We start from the raw sequence: 20,722 nt of genomic DNA, 5'->3' as shown, positions 1-20,722 counted from the left end.
TCATGGAATATGGTAAAAAGATAATACAATAATGGGCAATATATGAATTATAAAGAGATTTACAGAGAAACTTTATTAGGGCTCAGTCCAGGTGAGTATGGCTATAAAGTTAATAGAAAAATTGGAATCCTGTTACTTTGAGTGATAGTCATTATCAATAAAATGGAATAGGGAAAAATGTAGTATCAGTCATTCTCTTAGTATCATCCTATTTTATTTTTTTATACACAGAAGGGGTATGCCAAAAAGACGTGATGGTAAAGCACTATCTTACCTTTTTACAAATATTTAAGAAGTCAAATTGTGTGGGAAGCCAAATTAAACATTACATAACCTTACAGTGCTTTAGCACTGGTCGCAGATGTCGTAGAAGAGAACATGCTGAGGTGCTTCATGGCCATAAAGCATTATGTGTTGCACTTGATAGTAAAAGCACAGCTGGAAGAAGTTCAGATTGGAGGTTTTACACAGGTTAATGTGAAATGCAGCTGGGCAACATTTCTAGAGTGCTAGTACAAGAGAGGCTTTTTAATGAAGGGTGACCCTCCAAAGGTCTCAAGGACCAATGCATTTAACCAGACAGAAGCAAGTCCAAAAAGAAGAACTGTGAAAGCAAAATAAACAATGGTCCTGCAAACTCATTCCTCATGTACATCAAATACTTGTGCTCTTCAGCATTTTAAGAGCTTGTGGATTTTTATTTTTATATGTGATAAGAAGATTATGTGAGAGGCCTGCATTCCACTTAAGTGTTACCTTAAACCCATGAATGCTGATTCCCAAACTACAATTTCTCTCCTTAAGTGCCATTGAAAACCAAGAAAAAGCAAAAGAGAGTGGAACTCACAGGCTGATGATATTCAGTCTTGTCTGCTTTTGTTGGATGATTGTTTGTAGAATTAGAAAACTCTTAATATGTACAAAAAAGCATTTTTGTCAGAGTTGTTTCATCCATTCCCATTCTGTCTCTTGGTGCCTCCATAAGGAGAAAGCAAGCATTTGCATTTAAGAATGAGCGTTTATCACTGGTGTTATTTTAATTTAAAAGTTAATATAATTTTTGAATGTGACAGATTAACTAGGCTTAATATAGTTAGTTACTCTTTGGTTTGTTTTTTTTTTACGAATTCTATTTTTCTGGGTGGTGTTAATGTGTAATTTATTCAGACTGGGATAGTATCTTCCTGTCAGTGGGGTGATCACAGTTTACTCCAGAGGAAGCTGTGTCTCATAACATGTATCTGATGTGTGAATTTGTGCATTTTCTTTAAGTGCAATCAGTTCTCATCATTCCGTGAGGTGAATTTTGTACAACAGAAAACCAAGAAAAAGTATTTGAAATGAACGATTCCATGTCAATGATAATTAGAGAGGGGCCAATGCTGCAGCAGATTACTGCTGAACATTCACAGACATTGGTTATTGTTTTCAGGAATGTAGGCAGAAAGTGAAAATTCTAATGAATTCCTGCATAAGTATGTAGCAATGCAGAAATTTGAATCCAAGGAACCATCTTGGGGATCTTAATAATAATACTGGGTAAGGATTTGAAGTAACTAAGTTTTTAAACTGAAGAGTGATAAGGATTTCATTTTTTGGACAGACCAGTGCTTTGGTCAGAGATTGAGACTATAATGGTTTCTGTAGAGGAATGAAACACAATTACACCCGTTTGTAATGGTGCAGTAGTGGTGGGCATTTTGTGGATCTGTCCCATGGGTACATTTACTTGGTTTTTTATATACTGACTTAAAGACACAAATACCCACAAAATGCCCTCTGCCTTCATACCTGGCATGCCATCAGCATATTCCAGACATGAGCCATCTGACTAGAAGAAATTTTCTGCAGCAGAACTGATCACTGAGTACTCAGATGTGGCAGTTATTATATTTCTAAGGGTTCTGGAATATAATATGAGAATATGATACAAAAATATAATTGAAATGGACCTGAATTAGTAGAAGAAAGGATAGGGGAAAAGAAAAGCAAAGGCTGAGGGGTGAGCTCTGTGTAGCAGACTGTGAAGCAGCCGTGATGCTAGATCTTATCAGATGTTTCGTCTCTCAAAAGTGCATGAAAAATAAATGAAAATGAAGAAAAAAACTCACCAGGGAACTCTACTTCTGTAGAGATGAAAAAGTAAAAGGAAAATATGGTTATATGATGCATATGCATCGTATATACGATCATATATATATGCAGCATATATATGCATCATATACATATGATGCAAACTTCTTCCAGTGTTTCCTTAGGAAAGACATGCATTTACACATTTTGTATCTATCCCTGTAAAACCACAACACAGAGTTGGAAGTACACCATAGATCCGAGAATTAGGGGAGAGACAAAGAGAAAAGCAGCTGACCTGAGCTGTCACTAGCACTCCTGCTTTACTTCGTGCTCAGTGGAGCTGCTAAGATAACCAATCTTGCACAGGTTGGATCCAGAGTGTTTCCAAGAACTGAGTTAATTAGTGAAGTATCCTAAAGTTAACTAACTCCCCTGCCAAGAAATGGGCTCTTCCATTTTCCTCACATGATTATCTGGGCACTTTCACTTTTCCATATATAGGAGCAGCTCAGGGACTGACAGATCAGGCTAGGTAGGGATACAGACTCCAGGCACATGCATACTCTTTGCTTGCAGGCACGGATGCAAGCACATGCTGCTTTCACACACTGAAATTCAAGTTAGCTGAAGAGATAATAAGTGAAGACAGCAGTAGTCCTGCTGATAAAGAGCCTTCTTAAACAGAGGGCACCAAAGGTAGAGCTCTTCAACCACTGTTTATAATAATCCACCAGGAAAAGCATCACAACCATGAATGGGCCGGTGGATGGTTTATGTGATTACACGCTGGATGATGAAGGTGCTTTCATGTTCACCTCGGAGTCTGTGGGAGAAGGACATCCAGGTAAGAAGGCAGCTCTGGTAAAAGTGTAAAAAGTATAATATTTTCATTTGAGGTGTTTTAAAAGCCTAAAGAAGCATTCACCTGCTGTTAATCTTACTAGAGAAATTATTTGTAACAGGGTGCTTTTTCTACTTTATTTCTACTGGACTTTGTCCATACAGGCTATAAAACTGCTGTAAGTAGAGTTACAAGAGTAACTCAACAAGAGTTCATGTGCTTTTGCAGAGTCTGTGTCCAACTGAGGAAAGCAATGAGGTTTATGGTTGCTGCTCCTTCTTCTTCATCTAAATTTCTTTCAGTATTCCTGTGGAGACACTATCTCTGGCAGACTCAAGTTTCGCATATGGATAAGAATGCATAGCTTGCTTCTCAAGTTCCATATCTTTATGGGCCTTGTGAAACTGTCCTGCACATATGGAGTGCTCTAAGACTGTCACCCATGACAGGAATATCCCTAAGTAGCCTGTTTCAGAGCCTTTTTTTAGTGGTCCCAGCAGCTGTAGATGGCAAAGGCACCGGTTTGCCTCCTACCTCCCGCCCCTTTCCATCATCTGATGCAATATATGGAATTGCTGAAGCAAATAGTGGACAGTTATTTGCTAAACTTTATGTATGGTCAGCAGAGATTAGTTCAATGTTATTGAAAACAAATATCCATCCACCATAAACATATACCTTATGTCAACAGCAACTGTTCCCTCAAATGAGGCCAGGGGACAATGGGCTGTTTGATGTCCTGAAAAGTGTATTTGTTTTAGAAGCAGATTTGGTGGCCTGCACTTTTTGCTGTAATAAGGCTTTTCAGGTCTGTATTCATGTTATGTGAGTAAATCATAAATGGGTGGAATGATTTTATAGCAGAGGATAAAAACGTCAGCAATGAGTTCTTCTACAGTTCCAATACTCTTCTATATTAACTTATTAGTGCAGATCAAATCCATGGCTGACGCAATTGAGTACATCTCCATCAATGTGAGGGCAACTACATCAGGTTAAACCAGCTGGGGTTCTTTCTGATGTAACACAGTCAGAAAATGACAACCAGGATTTGTCCTTGGAACATGTGTCCTGTGTTGAATTTATATATAATTACACCCAGTGTCTGTAGTGCTACGTAGTTTCATGGGAAAAATAACATAATAACAGTGTGGTAGTTTTACGTGGATGATGTTATTTCCAAAGACAACTGGTCACAATTTATGCTACTCTAATCATTATTTTTTAATCATCTTGGGGCAATAATAGGGAAGTCTCAGAGCAGAGAGAGTTCAACTGAGTCCCCAGATTTAACTTTATCCCTTGGTTTCTTTTCTTTACCAGTTCTCTCTTTATACTGTTTCTTGTTTTAGAATTTGGCCAATTTTTTAGTTCTTATTCACATTCCCTTCTTTATTTCCAAACCCTCTAGTGGCCCTCAGTAGCTTTCTTTTAAGCCCCATGAATATTTTTCTCCTGTGCTGAAATATTAAGCAGGCCCTTAAGAAACACAGTTACCACTTGGGTGTATCTGCAGCTTCTCTTGCCTGGCAGAGGTTGCTCGGTGTCTGGGTACTATGAGATGCTAAGTACCAGCCTGGGAGGTTTATTTCAGAGTGAGTGGAAAACTGAAATTTACCTGGATGTTTTCAAGGCTGTGGTGCTTATACTTTCTTAAACAGCCTAGATCTTAACATAGGGTACTGACAACTCAAATGCCTATGGCAAAGGGAAGATAGAGATTTTCCAGATCAAAGGAGGACAGGCTAGCAGTAAGTAACTCTGGGTTGTCCTCCAAATTCTTGTTCCTGAGCACCAGCAATGTATCTTAATCATCTCAGTGATAGCTCTGGCTCCTGACAGCAAATTGGTCACTCCTACATCCTGGCTAAACTCCCTTTTCCCCTCTGTGGTTTTGCACAAGAGGTGTAGACATGCCATTAGGATTTTATCACCCAGGAAAATCTTGGCTATTTCTTAAAATGGGGGCCAGTGCCTGAGGCTGTAGTTGGGCTTCTGATGTTATCTGTAGCAATAGAATTTTATTGTGAGTTTTGATTTCCTCTGTTTATACAAAATGGATAATTTGCTTGTTCTTGATTATTTCTCTTCCGTATGTGATACTATAATTTTGCTCGAGGGCATTATGTGAAGTAAAGATCCTGAACCAGATCTTTGTCTGGTGGAAATTTGAATTGTTCTGATTATATTAGCTGAGTATTGAATGCTTTAATGGAGACCTTCTTAATGCACAAAGCAGGAGAAATTATATGCTTATTTATTTGAGTGTACTGAGAACTGCCTTGTATCTGTGCAATGCCTAGAGCTGGGTGTCACTGAGAAGACCAGATTCCATAGAAGCAAGTAATAGCTGTCAATAATTAACACACAGGTATCACCTATGCTCCTCAAAGACATTATAGCAGACTGTTTATGCCATCTTCTTACTCCAGATTCTTCAAAATCCCTTGGGCATAACATTTGGGAATTCCTTTCAGGTCTTTAATCATTTAGTCATTTAGTGGTGTAAATTCCAAACTCTCTGAAGACTTCCACATGACTTCTTCCTTTCAATGTACTAATAAAAGCACACAGACAGTAGCACTATAAAGAGAACTTTTTTTCTTGGTAGCTGCTCCATTTTCCTTAGTCCAGTAGTGTCTGTCATGCTGCACAGGTTTCATGGTGCTTTGAAATGCATCGTGTGTTTCTCTGCCCCACAATGTCTTACAGATGTCAAACCACCAAGGAGTAATTCCTTCCCTTGTCTGGTGTGGCTTCAGGTGGAATTGGCTGCAAACTGACTGCCATTCAGATTTCCAGAAAGTGTCAAGGAATCTCTTTAAAAATATAGGAACAAACATCTTCTAAAAGCACCCTCATATTTTCAACCGTATAGAAAGCATATTTTTGTCTTGTAGATATTCACAGGGAGAAAAAATCACGAGAGAAAAAAAAAAAACAAACAGAAAATTCAGATCTGTCCAGCAAGCTGATGCTTGTGTGTCTTATATCTAAGATTATATAGACTAAATGATATGCATAATACTTCAGTAAACTGTGCATTGAACAAGGAGAACAGATGTACAAGACATTTGAACACTGCTGATTTTGCGGCACCCCTGCAGTTATTAACTAGAGCTCCTCAAGAGTTCTTTTAAATAGGAAGAATATATAGCACAATTCAGTGCTGTAGTCTGAAGCCTTTGAAGTCTTTCCAGTGAAACTCTTGTTAGAAAGCTTATTTTTTGATGAATGCTTATGATAGGTATCTGCATTTCTTCCCTGTTTTAATTTTTTTTTACCAGAAAACTGAGAATTGCTCAGTTTCTCATATTTTGAATATAAAAATTCACAGTCTAGTTTAATTTTTTTTCTGTTGATATAAATAATATATAATTAAAAATGCTGAATTTAATTTTGATGATCACAGTTTTTGAAGAAAACCAACCTTGCCATTTCAAATGTTCAATGTTTATTACATTTACTACACCATCAAAACCAGAAGTGTGGCTGTACCTCTTTGTGTGCTTTGTGGAGCTTTTTCGAATTAAATTTTCAGGTTTTACTGCTGTGCATATTTTTTTTCTGTGTGTGGTGAGTCTGTGAATATGAACTCCTGTGAAGTCTCTGAGAACTTTTGCTAGGCTCTTACATACTCTAGATTCACATAACAAACTTAGGTCTAACTATCTGGAAAACTGTGAAGCTTCTTCTAATTATTTGAGATCACTTTTGTTGTTGAACACCTCCTTTACTTCCCAGTGTTACAGCTGGGGTTTTGAGTAGGGTTTATCATCAGCCTCCCTAGACTCATTTTATAGTTAGCAAGAGCTGTTTCCTGGCTAATTGGCATCTCTGCCATAAGGCTGGGCCTGTGGGATGATTGGATTTCATGAAAAGACTCATGGCTGTCTAATACTTTCCTGCTCAGTCATTTTAGATACCATTTTTGCAATATTCATTCCATTGGTTAGTAATTCAGTACATGAAGGTGTGCATGAACTGAATTCTGACCTATTAATGTTTTTTTTTAAGATTATAATGTCTCACCAGAGGTGTTCCATTATGCTTTCCCTGCTTCCAAAAAAGAAAGGAAAATAAAAAGGAAGAAAATAATGGACAAACAACCTCTCACACTTAGCAGATAATAAGAGAAATGGGACAGTTGAGATGAGAAATTTAAATAACAGAATGAAGGGTGCACAAAGCCTGCTAAGCATTGCTAAAAATAGAATGCCTGGTTTTACTTTACACCAGAGACCTTTACTAATAGACATGCCTTTAATTTAATGCATTAATCAGCCAATCATCCAGCTGGATTTCTCTTTCCAGTCTTGATAGATATTTCTATCTGGATTTGGAACTAGTTGCACTAGAACTGCTGGTTGTTGCACCAACAATCAGATATGACATGAATTATCAAACTGATTTGCCTCAGACTATTTTAATGTATGCTCCAAGTATAGTAGATTAAATTATTCTAATCTATTGTTTTAATTTATTAGAGTCTCACGTAGATTTTAAAGATCAGAAGGGATCCCCAAAACATAATCTGGTCTGACCTTCAGACATAGGCAATAATATTTCATGCAAGAATTCTTCAAACAAGCTAGTAAATGGCAGTTGAATTGCATTCATACCTTTTAAAAAGATAGTCAATTTTCATGTAGAAGTTTGAAGGGACAAGGAATCCTGTGTGCCTCTAGATGAATGATTTCCATGGCTCTCACCCTTTTCAGGTTTTCCTTTTTGAATCTTTATCTGTCTCTTTTTAACTTTCATTTATCAACTGTATTTACATTATTTCCCATCAGAAAAAAAAACCCCTTTTCTCTCAGCACAGTGTTTTTAGGTTCTTAGGCACTGCAATCACGGTGCCTACAGGGGTTTCCTCTGGTAGGTTGCCTTTCCTTCAGCCTTTCAGAACTAGATTAAGTTTGATTGATTTCATCCTGTAAGATAGACTTTTCTGATTTAGGGAATTTTTCTCGCTCTGTCCTAAACCTTCCCACAGCTTCTTAACACCCTTCTTGAGTGTTTTGGAAGGAATGCGTATAATATCCCTGTGTGTGCCATCCAGGGAACTTAGACATGTGGGGCAGTGGCATCTAATGCAGGTGAGACATGCTTCATGTGGAGCAAGGACAGCAATAAGGGTTGTTCATAGAAATTCTGGGCAGTGAAAGACAGATTACAAAACAGTCCCAGTCACTAGAGTTTGCTGCTGGGTATGGGACCTGCACTAAAATCCATTCTAACCCCAGCTGCTCTGTTGTCTCATTCAGGTAATCAAAATTTCATGTTGCCACCAGTATTTTTTGCATTTGTTCTTATTCCTTATAAAAATGAAAACTTTGAAGAGAGCAAGCAGAGATACATTTTAATCACTCCTACCACCTTTGTACCCAGGTTTGCTAAACAAGGTTCAGTTGGACATCTAATTAAATTGCAAAAATGGTGTCTGATTCCTGTTTGGTAATAATTGTCCCAAATTTAGTAATCCATGTACAGTTCTTGCAAGGCTGAAAGTTCCAATGCAGCCTACATTTGCTAATTGTCTTTTGTGTTCATTCTTTTTGTGTTGAAGGGGTGAGATGGGAGTGAATATGGGAGATAAGAGTGTCAGAATCACATTAGTTCTCCACTCTTTGATTTGTCCCTTTGATTAGCTAAATGAAAACAACTGAGAATTTATTTTGACTTGAGCTTGAGTGTATTAAAAGTCTCTAATGGCAGACTCTTACAAAACATTGCTTTCCAACAGATTGTGTTGCACACGGCAAGGCAGGAGATTAATTTATTTTGCCACACAGCTTGTTGTGTCAAAATCTAAAAGCAGTACTAGACCATTTTTTTACAAACAATAAAATTAAATTATATAAGAAAATTTACCATTTTCATGTGGAAGACTTTGCTATGGGTGCTGCCGTTTTGTGTCCATTAGATTAGCTAGACTATTTGATTAAGATTCAGTATTTGTTTTAAAGATTAGAAAAGAAAGAAAGAAAAAGATAAAAGATTATTATGACAAACTTGAGCTGAAACCTTTGTATTTGGCATGTAACTAAAGATTTACCTCAAGCAAACGTCAGTTGGTAACCCCTTCTTGCTTCTTCTGTGTGTGTACTTCCTGCGCTGCCTTAGCTGGATTGCAGGGATTATTACGAGGTGACATTGCTGGATGGTAGGAATCAGTGACAAAAAGCAACCTAAAACCCAGCCCTCCACTGAGCTATTAATCTAAGCACTTTCTCAGGCCTTACCACCAGTGTTGGTAAGGTACATTGTAACTTTCTGTTGAGGCCATGGAAGTTGGTGGTGGAACATCACCATTCCATTAGAACACCACTGGTTTGCAGTGCTGGTGGTGCTAGAGAAGGAGAAGGCTGGGAGTAAAACCTCTTAACCTCCCAGGTTATTCTGTGCATTACACTCTTGTTTCACACCTAAGTATAGAAAACTACAGGTAAAGTTGTAGTTAGTAAGTTTACACCAGTAAGTAATCTGTGTCTACTGAGTTTGCTGGAAAGATGTTTAATATGTCTTTCTATTTAGCTACCCTAGACATGCCAGTAATAAGCAATAAAATAATTCCTTTCTGAAATACCTACTGAAAGTGATGCAAACAGTCCATGTTTTGTATTGAATGCTGCGGTTTTGAATCATAGCTTTGATGTCTTGCAGATAAAATCTGTGATCAAATCAGTGATGCTGTACTAGACGCCCATCTCAAACAGGACCCAAATGCCAAGGTTGCTTGTGGTAAGTTGTTTGATTCTTTGCTTTAAGTCATCACACAGTCTCATTCTTCTTTTAGGATGTTTGCAAAGACCTAGCTCATTTCAATCTCAAAAAATGGCATAATAATTTCAATCTTCAAGAGAAGGAGAGATGAGAAGAAACAGTAAAAGTTTTTGTAAAGACTCAAGCCTAAGCAGGCTGTAGAAGTGTAGAGCCATTGATTTCGTGTGTGGACTGAATTGTCCTGGAAGAAACAGATTTGCATATCACTGAATCATGCTCAGTGTTTTGACTTTCCCATTTGTAAATTGGACACACTAGTTTTTTCCTTGCTTTCAGACAGATAGTGGATACGAAAAGAATTTGTTATAGATGGAATTGTAATGCTAAAAATATGGATAGAAAGGATTTACACTGTATACACCCAATAGGTCTCTCAAAATCAGCATCATCACAAACACAGGTATTTGTCTTAGTGGGCTGGCTTATTCTGCTATTGTAATCCTGCTTTCATCTCTCTTTTCAGAGACAGTATGTAAGACAGGAATGGTGTTGCTCTGTGGGGAGATCACTTCTCGTGCTATTGTGGATTATCAGCGAGTTGTCCGAGATGCAATTAGACATATTGGCTATGATGATTCAGCTAAAGGTTGGTGGAAAAACTCATGAAATCATGGAAGAGCGAGCAATAGGCAACTGCAGAACAGGTCTGTCACCAGTCCCACACAGGGGCTTTAGCAAGCCTGATACAAACTGAATGTGCTGTGTGAAAGCTGCTTACATGGTGCTACATGATACACTTTCTGCCTTTACCCCAGTAAGTAAAAACCTTTTGTTAGTTAAAACTGAATTGGGAGTAGGCAGAGTATACTTTGAACTGTGGTATTAGGCTACAATAATTAACTTCAACTTGAACCATAGAACCTACCACTCCTCCAAACTTGCAAGAACTTGACTCTTGGTTTTTCATTGGCAAGCTGATTGTTGCATCTTGGTGCGAAAGAGAGAGAACAAACCTAGTTCATTTCATTGTACCTTTGTATTTTTGTACTGCAGTAGCATCTGGAGTTCCCAGGTGTAAAGGTGGTTGTCACTGCCGGGTGCTCTGTTAGCTGTGAATAACTCCTTTTACACTGAACAGTGTGTGGTCCAGACCTAGGTTGTGAGATGTGCAAATGATAAAAAAGTAAAAATGCTCTGAGTACCAGACACATTTCACTTTCTCATTTCCATGTATCTGTTTATACAGTAGAAATATTCAAAGTATTCTGTTACAGTGAAGCTTATCTTTTATTAAGAGTTTTTGATTTACAAGTTGTTTACTGCAGTCTTTCAATTGCAATTGAATTTGCAGGAGATTGTGGTGGGAGAATATTACAGCAGCTCAGCTGCAGGTTGCCTCCACCATCATGCAACAGCAGTGCTTTCAGAAAACACAGGCAAATCTAGTAGGTCATAAATCTCTTTTCATCCATACTGCCAACAGTGATGGGGGAGAGTCAGTGATGCAGTAAAAAACAATTTCTAGAAGTTAAAAAAACCCTAAACAAAGCAATTGCATACAGAAATATAATTTTCTTCTCTACTGAAAAAAGCGTGAAGAGCATTCAAGTGGATCATATGCATATGGACGTGTATATATGTTGTACTGGCTGAACATGAGTTTGGTCAGCAGCTGTCGGTAGCTACAGTTCTAGGAAAGGTTGGATTTGGAGAGAAGCAAGTTATTATTAATATGCCTAGGAACAGGTGGGAAATTTTGCCACAAGCTTCTGTAAGTCCTTCAATTTCTTTTTAAAACCTTACTTTTGGTTCTTTGAAAGTCATGTAAATTCCCATTTCCAGATTTGTTGTAAGACCTGAATCTGGTATTTTTCTGTTTGTGGTTCATGCAAAGTCCCATGAGATATTCAAGTACGGACACTGCTTTGCATGTATTACAAATAAAGTATCAGAGAGCAGAGTCTTCAGTTGCTGAAAATCTCAGCTTCTGGGAATTTATGTAGAGGACTTTATTACTATTCATTTGGGAGAGGTTCATTATTTACCTTTTTGACTATTCTGCAGTTGACAATTCATAATCTGAATTGGCTTGGCACAGGGAGAGAGTGCAAGAAAAAATAAGCAGTAACAAGCAAGAAAGGCAACCCTATATATCCCATGCCACCCCAAAAAAAGGTTTCAAGGGTGGTATTGACAAAAATTTTACTGAAAATAGCAGTTAGGTTTTGAGTTCTGAATGTGGTATCCTTCAGAATAAAAATTTTGTCCTATGGTTCCATGTTACTTTCCTTAATTGTGACAGAAAAAGCTAATCACTGCTATTTTTTTTTCCAAATAGGCTTTGACTACAAGACTTGTAATGTTTTAGTGGCACTGGAACAGCAGTCACCTGATATTGCCCAAGGTGTTCATCTACACAGGAATGAAGAGGATGTTGGTGCTGGAGATCAGGTAGACATAGCATCACATCTAAAACACCAAAGCTGTTTTAATGGAAAAAGTTCACTCCATCTTATGCTCTATTTTGTATGTCAAAACCCGCGTCAAAATAATTTCCACACTTCTCTTTACCCCAGAATAAAACCCATAATTTTACTAAAACAGTTAGAGGTTCTTTGAGGGCAGACTTTTGCCTGGTGTTGTTTTAGCACCCAGGCAAACCCGGAGAGCTCTGGCAGTTTGTAGTAGCTGAGAAGGTTCCCTTTAGAACTTAGCAAAGGTTTTTTGCTTACATATTTCATGGTTTCATTGTGTAGCTTTAGGTTCATCAGACCATTCATCTTGCAGCCAGACTTGCCGTGTAACACGGAATAAACAAAGGATCTTTTCACATTCACAGAGCTGTTGAGATTTTGTACAGCAAAAAATTAGGTGATGTTTCATCTGCCCTCAGCATGAGTACAATAAATACCAGAGTACTTTTAATTCTCACTTATTCCCGGAGGCAGCTCTTGTAATAGGTGTTCCATGTAATTAAGGCTGTCCAAACTGCATTTCTCTGAGCTAAAGAACACATGTAGACATTTATGGTGTGTTCCCAAGAGAAAGATACGAACATAAAAACTCCATAATGTGATTGATGCCTTATGAGTGAATTTAACATTTACTAGTTATCATTAAAAGTAATATCTAGTTTACAGCACTGCTGTTGAGAACTATAAGTGCAGATATCAGAGTCCAGGAGACAAGCTAATATTTTTCAAAAAATCCCTTGAGGGCTAAATTAAAATGCTTTTCTGCTGTCAGGGGGGCATAATAATACATAAGATGAAAAGAGATCTGACTCTTTTTTGGCTCTTTGATGGCCTCACTTTCCATTTGATCAAAGTACCTTCCTGTCTTTTTTTTTTTTTCCCACAACATACACTGGATGAGAAGAAAGAAAATGCTGCTAACTCTATTTAGCAAACGATAATTTGATGCAGGGAACATGAATGAATTATGAAAGTCATATATAACAGTATAAATACAAATATAATAGATAACAGTAGAAGCTGTGACTCTAAGCATGTGGCATTGAAAAATTTGAGGCAGGTGCCTTAAGCTGTTGAAGGGTATGTCCTTCATGGAGTGCTCACATCCCGTTCCACTGAAATTTCAGATGTGAGCTGCAGTGTAAGTGTGCCTATATTCATACATAAAAGCCTCTGGAACGTTTCCAGGCTAAAAAAACCATCTTTCTTATGACAGAATAGTCCTGAAATGTTTTCTCTGGCAGATTTTTTTTTATTTTCTGTGAAAGAATCTGGTTTTTACACAGAAATGTCTTCATTTTTGTCTAGGTTTCCAGCTCAACATGTAAGCCTTCAGGCTAGTGAAAAAATTCTAGGAACATGGTTTGTTTCTCATTACACTGTGACATGTTGGAGCCTGATCTGAGTTTTGGATCCTTGCACTGTGATGTAAAACAGTAGAAAGTAAACCCGAGGATACTGCTGACTCTTTTCTTCAGATGAAATCTCATTACCTTTGGTTGTGGTGCCTTTAACAGTGATTGAAGTATGTTCTCTCCTCCTGCAGGGTTTGATGTTTGGTTATGCAACAGATGAGACAGAAGAATGCATGCCCCTAACAATTATTCTTGCTCATAAATTGAACGCCAGGTTAGCAGAGCTGAGGCGTAGCGGAGAACTCCCTTGGCTGAGGCCTGACTCTAAGACACAGGTAAATACTGCAAAGGATTGTCCAGAGAGTTGAAAACCAACACCTTTTCTTTCCAGAAATATTGAGTATTTTTGAAGATATCAGTTGATGTGTTTCAGCCTATCAGGATAACCTACAAGTAGCAGATAAAGCTTTTCCACTGCTTGTGACCTGTCTCCTTGACTGTTGGAAAATGGTTAACTTGCATCAGAGCACTTCACCACCTCCCAGTGAAGAGACATTTAACCCTTCAGAACTAAGTGGTGTGTGCTCATTGGAAAAGTGACAGGGCATCCGAAGGATTTATTTGTATTTAGTGGTTCAGGCTGACATTTTCAAGATGCAATGAGAACATAAATTTCTGAGGCTTGGGAGTTTTGAAGGAAATCCCACCTGGAAGACATATTTTGGATGATTTCATAGAGAATCAGGTTGCCCACATTCAGTTGTGTTTTTTCTATTTTTTTTTTTAATTTTTTGTCTTTAGCATAGCAAAAATGCAGTGCGAAAATAAGCTTCATTTCTCATACCCTGGCATCAGTGCGAGCAGTGATCCCTCTAATGTCAGCACTGACATTTTGCTACAGTTTTGCTTTTGGAATAGCCTATGTGGCATTTGATGAATACCAGTAATGTATTTTATAGCAACTTTGTTGTTTTCTCCCCATTGTCCCCGTGTGCCTCAGGTGACGGTTCAGTACATGCAGAAGAACGGAGCAGTGATCCCCGTGCGTGTTCACACCATTGTGATCTCTGTGCAGCACGATGAGAGCATTTCTCTGGATAACATGCGCAGGACCCTGAAGGAACGTGTGATCCAAGTTGTTGTCCCTGCAAAATACCTGGATGACAAAACTGTCTATCACCTTCAGCCCAGTGGACGTTTTGTCATTGGAGGGCCTCAGGTTTGTGCTGTATTGTTTTGGTGGTCTTACGAGCTTGTCTTTCACTGTGTGTGTGTCTTCAATGCTCAGGTTTTGGCATCTCTGTGCCAGGGTGTAAGGAGCAAGCTGCCCAGTGGAAGATTTTTCCTGCAGCTGGATGTGTGAGAAGGGCCCAGGGTTTCATGTGTCCTATGCCAAACTAACCTTTGAGGGCATGGTGATACGGTACTTGTGACCAGGCAGGCAAGTCTACATGCGATCTTCCATTGCATGTAGAGTGTGCAGCTCGATTCTGGGTCTCCTCAAACCCTCTGGGGACCAGCACTGAGTGAGACCTACAGTCCTTTCTCATGGGAAGCACTTCTTACAGAGAGATGGACAAGAGAAGCTTCACTTCTCTGACAGTGAACCTGGTTTTCAGATCTGCATAGCTCTCACTGTTCTGCCTGACACCACTAAGAGCTGAAGGTGTTCATTGGTCCTGAAAGTCAGTCCCAGTCATCCTGCAGTCACAGAGGTCAGGCAGAACTTCCACTCTCTGTAGGATCAGAAGCTCTGAGATCTAGTTTTTGAAAACAAATTTACCATTACCAATGTTTTAGTCTTCAGATACCTTCAGAACTATCACAACAAAATTTCAAAACTCCTTCCTGAAATTAGGTTCAATTTCACAACAAATCCAAGTAGACAGTGTTTTCCCTTTGTTTTTCAAATTCATTCACTTACTGGAATTTTCTAGAATTATATCTAAGGCACTCTGTCTTTTTTACATTAATGCCGTGTAACAACTAGGAAGGTGTTGAGATTCATCATTATAATTAATAATTCTACAAAAAATGCATTTTTGTGCAGTTGAATGGGTTGTATCACTGCAATTTTGTGTATCGTTGACATCCTAGACTACGCACAAAAGGAGAGTTCAACCTGAGCTGTAACTTAGCATGAATGAACCAAGGCAGCAATCATAGCATACAAAAAGAAGGCAGGAAAATTTTTATGTGTGCAGTGAACTGCACCATTAAAAATGTAAATCTTTCAGAACTGCATCCATTTGAAAATGTACTACAGTTACACGTGATAAGCCAACCAGGACTACCCTTTCTACTCTTGTGCTGGAGCTCTGTTGCATATGTTTGCACACACAAACCGAGGCAAGTCACAGCATCCGTTTAAGCTTTTTAAACCTGGGCTAGGTTTACTCAGTATGGGCCAATCTACCTATGTGTCCATGACCTTCCAACTGCTATCATCACTTGCGCAATTTACAATGGCAATGCGGCAACCAGAAAATAACTATTTCTCTTCTTGACTTTAACAGCTTTAGCTTTCTGCTTATTTTCAGAAGAGTGTTACTCAGTTTTATTTTTAACACAGCTAGCTACAGGAGGCTGTTTTACCTCCAGCTCAGTTCATCTAAGGAAGATATGTGTATTTCACTTGGGATTTTCACCTTATGTTTTTGAATGTGGTGGGACCTTGAATTCTGGCTATGGCAAAATGAGTAGGTTTGCTGCTGTCATCATTTTCCTACCAGCAATACCTGCTGGTGAGATGAGGACAGACATTACAGCTCATCACAATGATGACTTCCATGTGCTTTATAAGTGCATTTGTACCTGTTCAGCACCTTTGAAACAAGGAGTGTTTCTCTTGCCTTTCACATATCCATGTATTCCTCCTCCTCTGAGTTCTGCAGCCAAGTCATGGTGGTGCACAAGGTGTTCTCATTGCAACTGTCTGCACCATGAAAAATTAATGTTTGAGTCAAGCAGAAAAACCCTAGGACAGGTTCCTTTAAGACATGTTCAGCTATTTAAAATTCAGATTTATGTCTCACTTCTTCCTTAGCAGAATGGAACAAACAGTGCCAAAGGTTTACTTCTGTGTATATGCACAGTCTTTCTAAGAAAAGCTTTGACTCTGCACTTTTGTTTGCCGTGCAAACATTCCAGCAGTTGAATTTTAGTGACATGATGTTCTGAGGCAAAGAATTTCAAATCTGCCTGCACAGGTGGCAGCGGAATTTAAAATTTGAACATATTTCCATTCACACCAGAAAGCTTAAGGATTTAGTAAATTGCAGGGATCAGACAATTAGTTCGGTGCTGATCAGCTAACCCCAATCAAATGAAAATATTAAGTATTTGTGAGGAGCAGTCAGGAGAGCTGTAGACAACCAGAATGTTATCTGTACTTCCTTACCTAATATTTCAGAATATTCATCTATAAATATCTGTTCTGAGAAGGAAGTAATCCTTTCTCAATTACCTATAACTGCCAAGTACTTCATACCTGTTGTGTACCCTTTAAGTTAGACTATAAATATTTTGGGGTTGGAAATGTGGTTTTTAGTACATACATGACACTCTCTGATACTGCACTGGAAGTGCTGGGTGCCAGTGTCCATGTAATGATGTGTAAGGTACCACTGACATACTTTTGACTGTAAATAATCTACTATTTAATATTCACGCAATTTGTGATTTTGACTAAAAGATATGAAAGCCTGGGTTGGGTTTTTTTCATATTTTAAACAGTGTGAAATCTCTCAATGGTTCTTATATGGCACATAGCTTTTTATCAATATTCTGTAATTGGTTTGGATATCTAGTAGGTCCTTTCTAAACCAAAGTTTCCATATTGCCAGGGATTTTTTTTTTTTTAACAGGCAGTGCATGCTCTAGCTACCGGGGTGTAAACCTGTTTGCTTGATTGACCAAATAAATTTGTGCATGGCTTGTGTTGAGAACCTGGCTTTAAAGAACAATTACAGCCACTGTTGTACCTTGGTGAGACAAGTTCATTCCTTCAGCTACCCCTGTGTGGTGAACTTACCCATTGCTGCAGTCTTCTGAAGGAATGCACAGCCTTGTTTGAGACTGATGATGAAATGGATGTGTAATGGACAACTTCTGTCACTGGGTCAGGGTGATGCTGGTGTCACTGGGAGGAAGATCATCGTCGACACCTACGGTGGCTGGGGAGCGCACGGCGGCGGGGCCTTCTCTGGCAAAGACTACACCAAGGTGGACAGGTCGGCCGCGTACGCAGCCCGCTGGGTGGCCAAGTCTCTGGTGAAGGCTGGGCTCTGTCGCCGTGTTCTGGTTCAGGTATGGCTTGCTAAGGATGTTGCTTTTCTCAAAAAGATTTTCCTTTTTCAGATTTTCCTCAACTACCCATCATACCAAACACTGTAGTAGAAGTGGTCTCGGTGATGGATTTTTGAAGAAAGGAAGACTTGATGTGCTTGGTTTAAGACCCCTGTAATATCACTAATAGTCTGTTGGCTTCCTGAAACTGGAACTTTTCATTTAGCTTTCATTTTATTGGTCATTTTTCTGGACATTTTGCCCTCAACCCTCTGACACTTACTGTCGTGGAAATGAGCATGGGGTGACTGAGCATGGGGTGACTGGGTAAATGCAGAGGCCTCAGCATTTTCAAAGTTTTCTCTTCTTTTTTCTACAAATACAGATTGTGCAAATATGAGAAGTGAAGGAGAGGCTTTAGTTTTCATAAGATTTTTCATAAATGAATGCTTTCTTCTGCTGCAACTGGTGCTGTGTTTGTTAGCTGACTAAAGTGCCTTTTTTCCCACAGGTTTCTTATGCCATTGGGGTTGCTCATCCACTGTCTATTTCACTGTTCACTTATGGAACTTCCCAAAAAACAGAGAAAGAGCTGCTGGACATTGTGCACAAAAACTTTGATCTTCGGCCTGGAGTCATTGTCAGGTAAAGAAACACACAGAGAGGAAAATATCCCAGTAGTCACATCCAAGAAATGATTTCTTGCAAAATCTTCAGCTGTTACTGAAGGTTTGGCTTTCTATAGTGTATGGAAGTCAAATAAAACAACTTTTGTATTCCAAGAACTTTAAGTTACTTTACTCTGAGAAAAAGGTATCTTTTGGTTTACAAAAGGAATTGGAGGTTATTTCATCTTTTCCATGACAATTAGTAATTCTCAGTAATAAGGCCGTTTCCTATAGCCCTAAAGTACATTACAGACATTTAAGTAGTCTTGTCACTTTGTCTCCATTGAACATATTCATTGGTATGCTTGCATGTCCAGAAAATGCATGCTTGTCTAAGGATGTGGGATGGATACAACATCAGGATTTAATAGTAGTTATCATGAAGTATCATAATATGAAAATTTTTTGCTTCTTTTCATTATACACACAGGGATTTGGATCTGAAAAAGCCCATTTACCAGAAGACTGCGTGTTATGGTCACTTTGGAAGAGAGGAATTCTCATGGGAAGTGCCTAAAAAACTCGTGTTTTGACATTAATGACATGTCACCTTTTAAAAACAGAAAGGAAGACCACTAATGACAAGGATGCTTCTGAAAATCAAATTTGACAGCTTTATATTCAACAAAAGGAATTTTAGATTTTGAATGGAAAGAAAGAAAAGATTATTTTCTTGGAAATTGATTTTTTTTTAACCCTCAGTGTCTTTCATTATCTAAGATATAATGGACAGAGTCTGTTTTTTTAATCAGCATAAGACAACGAAATACAGTTTACTTTTAACTGCTGCTCTGTTGGTTCTTTCGATATAGACGAAGTGTGACTCAGGTACTCAAACCAATAGCTGAACCTCAAACCTTTGATGGGCAAAGGTGAAGACGACTTTCCCAGCTCTGACTAAAGATCAGCAGATCTGTTGCTTCTAATTAGACAATGGGAAATTCTGGGGTCCAATTTCCTTACTGGAGTTAGCATTGCATACAGCTGGGGGCTGCTTTGATGGGAGGTGGCTGAATATCACATAAATGTATCTTGGCCTCTTTTATAAAATATGCTAACATATATGTAATATTTAAATCACCTTCACTGCATATGTGCTGTTACTGTCGTGTTTCAATTACCTGCATTTTTGAAACATAAGTGCTCTCCTATGAAACAACAATCTTAGAATAAAAAGCTTTTTCCTACCATGTATGTAAATGTGTCTTTTTTTCCATGTTTTTTTTAATGTTGCTGTGTGATGGTCCATCTCAATTCAGCTGCTTCTACTCTTGTAGTAATTTAGTTTACCAACATAATTGACTTTTGTTAGATGTTGGAATTGTTATATGAATTTCCCTGTTAATACGTGTATGATCACTCTTTAGTCCTCGTGATTAATGGAAACACAGTGAAAAAGTATTAGATTTTTATTTGTAACTCTTAGGTTTGTGCTATACAGTATTTTTTCATTATTTTTGCCCTCAAATATTGGGTTTATTGCATGGCTTTCTGTGTTGGATAGAATTTGGGAATAAAATATAGCTCAGAGAAATACGTGCAAAACTTCACCAAACGCACACAGCACGAGGTTACATCTGGCCCAGTGCCTTCCCCCCGGAGAGCTTGCCCTGGCTCAGAAAGTGTGCCCAGCTGTGGAGCGGGGCTGCGCCACCACTCGGCTCCAGGGGTGGGACCAGCATCCCGTTATTCCTGCTGGAGCCAGCGCCCGCCTCTCCTCCACACAGCTCGGGATGCTGCTGCGGGTGGGCGGGACAAGGACGTCTCTGTCTGTGCCCATGTATTGTCCCAGACAGTGGCAAACTACTCTTTCCAAATGCCTGTGGGTTAGGAACAGGTTTGTTTAAATTGGGAGGGTGTGAGACCACGTTTATCTTCTGTGATCAGTTTTGTTTGTCAGTTGGCAACAACTTAATCCTGCAATGCGAAGGTTGCCTGTGTATGGCCCCCAAGAGGGACTTGATGCTTTGTGGGTTAGCCAGCATTCTGATAAATCTACTCTGGAGAAGTACTGCCACCCCGTGTTTAACTCCTAAATAAATGTCTTCGTACAGTGCCTCCCGAATAGGTGTGGTGGTGGAAAGAGAGTGCCTGTGATGAACATTAAAGGAAAAGCTGCCATTTATTGCTTTCAAGTGTGTCATAAACACAACTTCTATCTAGTCAAGCCAGAGGTCTCTCCACTTTATTAATTATGCTAATGTGCTCTATGTTCTGTGCAAATTGAGATAAACAGGTTTATGGGTAGCTCCTGATCTCCCAAGGACTTACCACGTTAATCAGTGGGCCGCACTG

The 20,722-nt window shown here is 38.8% G+C and overlaps 1 protein-coding gene across 1 annotated transcript; it reads left to right on the top strand.

The window, feature by feature from the left end:
• The first annotated feature begins 2,589 nt into the window (after positions 1 to 2,589).
• On the top strand, positions 2,590 to 19,621 carry MAT1A (methionine adenosyltransferase 1A). The gene is made up of 9 exons (XM_048311811.1): positions 2,590 to 2,920; positions 9,584 to 9,661; positions 10,167 to 10,289; positions 11,982 to 12,094; positions 13,664 to 13,807; positions 14,473 to 14,691; positions 17,598 to 17,780; positions 18,271 to 18,404; positions 18,858 to 19,621. The coding sequence occupies exons 1-9, from the start codon at positions 2,827 to 2,829 to the stop codon at positions 18,958 to 18,960; spliced, it is 1,191 nt and encodes a 396-aa protein (XP_048167768.1). The 5' UTR covers positions 2,590 to 2,826; the 3' UTR covers positions 18,961 to 19,621.
• The last annotated feature ends 1,101 nt before the right edge of the window (positions 19,622 to 20,722 follow it).

Source organism: Corvus hawaiiensis, chromosome 8, assembly GCF_020740725.1.
Source record: "Corvus hawaiiensis isolate bCorHaw1 chromosome 8, bCorHaw1.pri.cur, whole genome shotgun sequence".
Classification (NCBI taxonomy): Eukaryota; Metazoa; Chordata; class Aves; order Passeriformes; family Corvidae; genus Corvus; species Corvus hawaiiensis.
Note: the sequence above shows the minus strand (reverse complement) of the source record. Positions and strands in the feature narration are given on the sequence as shown.